Here is an 8,326-nt window from a genome sequence, read left to right on the forward strand (position 1 = left end):
AAAACAGCATCATCATCATCATCATCATCATCATCCTCGTCACAGTTTTAACATTGTTCAACTATGACTTTCACACACACACACACACACACACACACACACACACACAGATATATGAAGCATTCACTGTTACTAAGATGTAACATGGAGGATTTTAACGTTTGAGTGAGTTGCGTTCAAGGGCAGGGATGATGGGCAGTAATTTGCAGCTGCTGGTGAGGTTAATTCAGGCTACGGTATCATCATCCTCTCTGAATGAGGGCAGCCCCCCTCCCTCCCTTCCTCCCTCCCTCCCTCCTCAGCATCCTTCTGCTTCACCGCATTAGCTCCGGGCAAAACCGGGGACCCAGCTCCATCCCCTTGCTCTCACCCGACCGCTTGACTGTGTGCAGGGTGTATGAAAGTAAGACACTGCTTCTCACTGGCTGATGTGTGGCTGCATGTGCAGGAGGCGGTCAGAGCCGCTGTCGGTTACTTTAGCTAGCCAGCTAGCTTAGCGGCTAACGCTAGCAACGACTGCGGTGCGTTGTTGTTGTTGTTTTTTGTTTGTTTGTTGTTTGTTTGTTCGCTCTTTAGACAAGATCAAATGTCAAACTCGCCTTCTTTCGTCCGCAATGTTCCCCCGCAGATGCCCAGTGTCACGGTGCAGGATGTCAACCAGCAGGAGTTCGTCAGGACTCTGTCTGCTTTCCTCCGAAAGTGAGTGAAGTCCAACAGCCACCTGTCAATCACACTGATCCCCCCCCAAAAAATTAAATTAAATTAAAGGGGAAAAATACAAATAAATTAATGAAATTGATGTGATGGGGGGGGACAAGTTGTTTAGAAAATCCAATCTTTAAAAAAAAAGTATATTTGTAAAATCAGGACACATTGAAAAAAAAGGGGCGTCACCTAGCAATTTTTTTGTTATTGATTCAATCTGCAGATTATCTTCTTGAATAACCAATTAATAAATGTCTCTATATATAAAAGAAATCAGTGAAGAATGGCTTATATAGAAGTTCCTATTGCCTTATGTGATGGCTCCAAATACCTGGTTTTGTCCAATCAATAAAAAAAAGAAGAAGACAATGATTGGTTGATTGACTGATTTACTGTTTCATTTGAAAACTAGTAAGTCCTCACAAATAAGAATCTACAACACAGGATTGTTTGATATTTCTTCTTGAAATATGACTCGATTTATTTATCAATTATAATAGTATCAGATCCATTTTTTCTCTCAGTAACTGACTATGGGTCGTTTCAGCTCTTATTTCTTAATTTGCTTATTTTTTTATATATTTATATTTTATTTCAAACATGTTGGATCTCCTCAAACATGGTATCAACTCATTCGATTTCCAGTCTCATCTACTCACACTCACCTAAATCACATAACAAAAAAGCAAACAATATAGCCATAAATAAGTATGTGTTGAATAAATCACATTTTCCTGCGCCATATGTTGTTGGAGGAAATGACTCGGCCAGTTGATTTGTCACATCAACTGAAAATTGATTAATTTTTTTCCAGGTCTGGCAAACTGAAGGTCCCAGAGTGGGTTGACACCGTGAAGCTGGCCAGGCACAAGGAACTGGCTCCCTGTGATGACAACTGGTTTTACACCAGAGCAGGTTGGCTACAATCTGCAGCTGCTGAAATGATATTAAATATGGAGAAAATCAGTCGACAGTCCAATTAGATAATTGATTATTCACCAAATAAAAATGCCAAAAATCTGTACAATCCTGATCTTTGAATCCTGATTGAAGTTTTACAGATTTAAGTGTTGGATGATAAAATTTTGGGCTCGGGGCATGTGACAATCTTTTCTTACATGCAGTTACAGCCTTAGCTAAGTGAAATTAAATATTTTTCAGCATTTCCTTTGTGCTAATCATACTGGTGCGACCTCGCCAATATCATGTACATTTTCTTGGACCCCCCCTGAGTTCATCTCTAGGTCTCCCTGGACCCCATTTCAGGAACCTTAAACGATAAGATTTGATAAGAAAACAGGTACCTTTATTAATCCCTCATAGGTAAAAAACTCAGCAGCACAGAAAAATGATTAGCGCCAGGGGAAATGTAGTGAGTAATAAACACGAATAGAAACGGAACCCAAAATACATAGGATAAAACTAGAAATATGATATACAGTACAATATAGCCTTATTCTATGCATGTGCGATATGTCAGTGGAATACAGATAATAGACCTTGTGTAATATTGGTCTGTCCTATCAGACAGTATATATAGTAAAAGCATATGCCCACATTCCTCCCTCAGCTGGTTTTGTATGTTATCTACTTGGGCGTATTGGCCCCACAAAAGATTTCCGCACGTGTGATTACATTGGAATGTTTGATTTCATGTCTTTTGGCAAGTCGAGAGTCGTTTCAGGTGATAAAACGGGGACATATTGCAAAGTATATTGTTCCGTTTGTTCGTCTCTCGCCTCAGCATCCACAGCCCGCCACCTGTACCTGCGAGGAGGCGTAGGTGTGGGCTCCATGATCAAGATCTACGGTGGGCGTCAGAGGAACGGCGTGTGCCCCGCCCACTTCAGCGTTGGCTCCAGGAATGTGGCGAGGAAGGTCCTCCAGGCGCTGGAGGGCCTCAAGATGGTGGAGAAGGACCCCAGTGGGTAAGACAGGTTGATGTTGAGCGATGAGACTGTGTTGTTGTGGGGATGTGGGAATAAGTAATGAAGGTTTTTTTAATTTGACATTTAATCACAGTGGACGAAGACTCACCTCTCAGGGCCAGAGAGACCTGGACAGGATCGCAGGTCAGGTGGGTTGGTACTGCAGTAACTTTTACAGTACATGCATGAGCCATCATGGATGATCTTCAAAATGAGATGAACATCTGTGATGATCAGCCTAACCTAAATATATCCTGTTTATAAATTCATAAAATTGATTCAAATACAGATTGCAGCAAGGTCACATTTGTATTAATTCCTCCTCAGTCAGAATTAATTTGACTTTCTCAAGAAAAATATCAATAAGTTTCGTGGGAGTGAACACTAGACTGAGACAATCAATTCACAGTATTACAAAGTGATTATAAATTTAATTTCCTGACTCAAAAAAGTAGATATAGAAAAGGTAAGAGCGATACTTAAATCAGATTTGACAGTTTTTTCCTGATGTGATTTGCCATGAGCGCAATCATTCAAAAAGTATAAACACAAGCCCGATGACATGATAGCCCCAACACCTCGCTAGAACAGTTCATGTTGTTCTTTATGTTGGCAGGGCATCAGAGTGGCTCCCTCTTGTGCTGAGTATCAGTTATTGCCACAAAATTAACAATAAAGGTGAAACATCTTTAATGTTTGTGTATTTACATAGTTAAGTTGGATATTTCCCGTTCGTGGCATCCCTTAATAGTTTTTTTTATGTCCAGTGCACATGCTTCCTTGTTTGATATCCCTCCTGCTCTCTCTTTTGTCTTTTTTCTCTGTATGCTCAGGTCGCTTCAGCAAACAAGAAGCAGCGAAGTTTACAAAGCGCCATCTGAGGAATGGATACAAAGAAATTCCAGACAAAGTGAAATGCAGTTATGCCTTACTGCTTATTTACTCAAGTCTGCTTGTTTCCCTTATCTACTCCGGTGAACCACATTAACCGAGTACAAAAGGCATTTCACAGAGATGCATGTGTCTATAGTACAGCACGTACAAATTAAATATTATATTATACATGCATGTTTTATTTTTCCCAGTTTGAAATTCATCACGAATTTCAAGACACCGGTGGCCGTGTGACAGAAAAAGAGAATGGGCTCAGAAGCACTGAACTAAATGTAAAAAAAACAAAACAAAATGGATGTTGATGAATATTTTTATTGATTCATCCAATTCTTTGCCTTCACTGTTGCCATAATCTTTTGTTTATGAGATGAATGACATAATAATACACAAGGTGCTGTGAATTAACGGACTAAGTGGTACTGAGTATGGTGTTGGTAGTGTCGGCTTGTTTGTGGGACGTCTTGGGCGATGGTGTCTTTAGTTGCTGCGCATCACGGTGCTGATCCAGTTGTTGTAGCGGCACACACGGGCGTAGACGCTGGGGTGTCCCTGCATGGCGCAGTCATAACCCCAGGACACGACTCCCTGCAGTTGGCCGTTACACACCAGAGGACCACCGGAGTCTCCCTGCAGACGAAGAAGAAGAACAAGAACAGCAGCAGCAGGGGGTTTAAATGTGACTGTAAGTGCTCATTGTTAATACACGGTCCTCTCTGTCGCCATGGCGAGTGGCTGTAACTCAATATAACAATAGAGGAACATAACACACCACACGGGGGAAATGTGGCGTTTTGCTGCCCTCTCTCGTTGAACGTCTCATGCCTGTTTCACCTTCGGGTGTGGTCAGAAGTGAGCTATGCTGCGATTGCAACCACAGTAATGGCCACAGGGTCCGGGGCTGTCCATGTACTTAATAGGTGTGAGGTGAGAAGTTAAACCTCTGCACAAGATATTAAGTTATTCTTAAAGGAAGAATAAAGTAGACCACATAATTAACTCAATCCTTAAATCTAGGGGGATCCTATTTTCTTTCACAATATAACTAAAATATAAAAATATATATATTTTGATATGGAAAACTGATTCTGCACATTGCCAACTACGACCTTAGAGATATTACAGCCTTACAGGTCAAGGCTGGAAAGCTAAGATGGTTGATATGTCTTTATCATCTCATGTTCTATATCAGCATATTGCCGTGGCATTCTTAATAAAATGCTAATATCACCAATGTTTTATGATAAAAAATACCCCCACTATGTTGACAGATATTATCCACTGGTGTAGGTATTTGTTAACATGCGTCAGTGGTGTGGAGGGAATTCAAAAAGTGGGCATTCGAGGGTGTTAGAGCAGATATATGCATCATCTGCATTTCAGAAGTACATAAGACCAATGCTCCGGGGGAAAGTACCACGCCACTGAGTCACAGTAGACTGCGTGCAGTGCTGGAAGGTGATGCACCGTCATGTACCACCTGACTCCCCCGCGTGCCCGCTGTGGTTTGGGCCAACTCACTTGGCAGCTGCTGGCACCCCCGTGCATGAATCCGGAGCAAACCATGTTGTCGGTGAAGAGGTGGGGGTAGGCGTTCCTGCAGATCCTGTCGTCGATGATGGGCTGCCTCAGGCACTGCAGCCTGTCGGGGAAGCTGTCTGGGGAGCAGGGAGGCAAGTCTGCAGTTACTGGACCAACCTATGAAATCTTATTCCTGAGCCAACATAACCCGGGGAACACATTGCACCTCGTGATGAATAAAAGAACTTAAAGCCTGTCCTATTTTGTATACTTGTTTTTTGTGGCCTGCTCATGTACCCAGCTGGTGTCACATGGAAAACTATCCCACTTCTTTCATTTGATTTAGCGATACCAAATGTTTAGATAGACGGTGACTGATCAAGCTGATTTTCTATGCCTCTTTTCTTGATAACATTATTACCTCTGCCAAGGAAATTATGTTTTCACCCCTTTGCTGTTTGTTTGCTCCTCGGTCGGTCTGTTTGTTCGTCAGCAGGATTACACAGAAACTACAGATTAAATGCTCACGAAAATTTGGGGGAAGGATGAGAACTGGGCCAAGAAGGAACCCATGCAATTTTGGCACCGATCTAGACAAAGGAGTTGGATTTTTGTCCTGGAATTTGTCACTTTGTTTACATTGCGAGATAAGGCCTTTCTGGGATTTTGATGAAAAGATAAACGAAAAGAGGCATATTTAGGAGACTGATATCTCTGAGTGTGGGCCTGTTGGAGGAGTTAGACAAAGTTAAACTTTTCTCGTCGCAGCAGTACATTCCTTTAAATAAAAAGCCTTGTGAGGCTCTTTTATGATCTCATTCCCATCCAGACAGTGACAAGGTCAGGCACTTCGGGGGGCTGCGGTCTCCCATTGCTGTTTGTCTTTACAACCCCTCTTCACTCAGCTCCTTTATGTCTTGGCTCTCAGACACAACTTACTGCCGTTGGCGGACATGTTGCCCCACCCGGACACCAGGCAGTTCTCATCAGCCGCGGGGCAGCGCGAGGGCAGGGCCACAGTCTGCACGTTGCTGTTGAGGGTGGCAGGGCGGCTCAGCTTGATCAGCATGATGTCGTTGTCCAGGTTGTAGCTGTTGTACTGCGGGTGCTTGATCATCTTGGCACCGTCAATCCACTGCTCGGTGCCCTCATTGACAGCGATGTTGTGCTCGCCAAGACGGACCTGGATACGACTGGTGGAGACAGTTATAAAAGTTGGAGGATATAAACGTCTGTTTTCTTTGATTTCCACATCGTTTTGATCGTCTTGAGCATATGAAGTTTTTTTTTAACATGCAAAGCAATAACTATGAAAAGTACCACTACTGGTCATGTCAACCCAGGTAAGACTGTGGCATCCGAACCTGTGAGCGTACTAGTTTTAGCAAGGACATGTTTTATTTCATACATATTACATCTAAAATTGGTGACAAATGGATTTTGTAATTCTTTTATCCAAATGTCACATATGTCTTTCTTTGGAAATATGGGGGTCACAAGCAGTTGGGAAATTTCTTAAACTGCCCTTTTCATTTTATTTGAAATTCTACTACTGTTGAATAGTTTTTCTGAACAATTTTTATGTAAGTATGTGTTGCAAGTTGGTGGCCAAACTACATTCGGCTGCAAACCAGCAAAACCCTGGGATTAATTTGCTATCAGCACTGATCCTAATGCTTTGATATGATATGATTAAATTTAAAGTTACCCTCCATTGAAAAATATGTTTTGCGTATGGTTACTTCACTTGGATGCTTGAACTTCACTGTGCAGAATTTGATGTATTCACATTAATCTGCAGAAGGCGGAAAATGTCTCTGTGGCCACCTCAAATCTGTTTGTGCATCACAACTTGTTTAGAAGCCAATTATTTTGAATCCAGCTGTTAAACTTTTTCAAATGAAACAATATCATTCAAAGCATTGTGTTTGTGTATGTCTTAAACGTGCGTAATTTTGGACAACTTCTTCAATAGGAGAGCATGAGCTGCTGTACTTACGACTTGTAGCAGTGAGCGGCAGACACCACCCACTGGCTGGAGATGAGGGATCCACCGCAGAAGTGGTATCCAGCATTCAGAGACACCTGGTAGGGAACAGAGTGTCTGGGACACTCATACCCTCCAACAACCTTATCGTCCTCAGCTGCAGCAACTGAGGCGGCAGATTACGTGTCGCATGACATGTGGAAAGACAAAAATTGTTAAGTTATGTATCAATACAGAGAAGAAGAACAAGATAAAAAAAAGCCTCTTACGCGCCGCTCCGAGCAAAACCAGGAAAACCAGGGCCTTCATGGTGACAGTCGTCTGAACGTAAGAGAAAGCTGCACACTAACTCTTTATATACACCTGTCCTGCGGTGTATACGAGTTCTGGGAAATGGCCATATGGCAGAAAGGAACAGAAAGACCTTGAGCGATGTTGAAACTAACGAATAAAATCCACCGTGCCACATAAGGGCATTTCCGATTGAACAGTGTTCTTCATTTGGCAGCTATGGAATCGGCAATTATGTAATTTCAAACCCACGACGATTATGCAGGATGGCAAATATGGAACTCATCATCAAAAAACACCTGAACAGCTTTAGACTGTGTTGTGAAAAACAGATGTCACATTTCCATCAGTGTATTTGTTCAGAAGTACAGTAGCTTTTACTTCAGCTGCTGATATTCGTACCTGATAGCAGTTTACAGTTTGCAGGTGTTACTGGTCTGTTTCTGCATAATCTACAGAAAACCCAGATAAGACTGTTCCATGAGGGGGGGACTATTGTGTCTGGAGGTCAGGGGCCCCCTCGATGGGACACGACACAATGTCAGGGTCATACTGTGGGCATCCTGTGACCAGTAAGAACTTGTTAAATGTCACAAGTCACAAAGGGTGGAAACGCGGGTGTATATGATATTGTTGTATGTGATATATTAAGCATCAAGTTAAACATTTATACTAACTGGTATTTACACGTGACCTGTAGCCACAGGCTGCATGTCTTTGGGTTGTGAGCAGTTGAACTTCTTTCGCTGGCTCGGAAACTTTCACTTGAATGAAAAATCTGTAGTTGTTCAGAAAAACAGTTTAGAATGACTTTGAATATAATGTATTTTCTATCCATGTAATCATCTTAAAACTCCTTGAATTTCTGATCCCCAGGTTGTTTCCCTGGCAAGTTTCTAGTTTCTAAACTCATGCAGTCGAGTTTACCATAGGTCTATTTAAATTATATGAAGTCAATACAATGCATCAACATTTTTTAAAAATATAGTATCAGCATGGTCAA

General features: G+C 42.0%; 2 protein-coding genes across 4 annotated transcripts; one reads left to right on the top strand and one right to left on the bottom strand.

Annotated features, from left to right (window-relative positions):
• The first annotated feature begins 243 nt into the window (after positions 1-243).
• Positions 244-3,936, top strand: LOC118292350 (40S ribosomal protein S19). 3 transcript variants are annotated; one of them, XM_035621253.2, is made up of 6 exons: positions 244-403; positions 629-699; positions 1,520-1,620; positions 2,450-2,633; positions 2,728-2,782; positions 3,467-3,936. In XM_035621253.2, exons 1-6 carry the CDS (start codon positions 398-400, stop codon positions 3,512-3,514), a joined length of 465 nt encoding a protein of 154 aa, XP_035477146.2. In that variant the 5' UTR covers positions 244-397; the 3' UTR covers positions 3,515-3,936. The 3 variants fall into 3 exon arrangements, with proteins under 3 accessions (XP_035477146.2, XP_035477144.2, XP_035477145.2); XM_035621251.2 differs by lacking the exon at positions 2,728-2,782; XM_035621252.2 differs by lacking the exon at positions 2,728-2,782 and having other exon boundaries at positions 267-521.
• LOC118292349 (trypsin) lies at positions 3,824-7,458 on the bottom strand. Its single transcript, XM_035621250.2, has 5 exons — positions 7,302-7,458; positions 7,045-7,198; positions 5,985-6,238; positions 5,046-5,182; positions 3,824-4,154 (listed from the first exon to the last, which is right to left on the bottom strand). Exons 1-5 carry the CDS (start codon positions 7,339-7,341, stop codon positions 4,005-4,007), a joined length of 735 nt encoding a protein of 244 aa, XP_035477143.1. The 5' UTR covers positions 7,342-7,458; the 3' UTR covers positions 3,824-4,004.
• Positions 7,459-8,326: the final 868 nt, after the last annotated feature.

This window comes from Scophthalmus maximus, chromosome 22 (genome assembly GCF_022379125.1).
Source record: "Scophthalmus maximus strain ysfricsl-2021 chromosome 22, ASM2237912v1, whole genome shotgun sequence".
Classification (NCBI taxonomy): Eukaryota; Metazoa; Chordata; class Actinopteri; order Pleuronectiformes; family Scophthalmidae; genus Scophthalmus; species Scophthalmus maximus.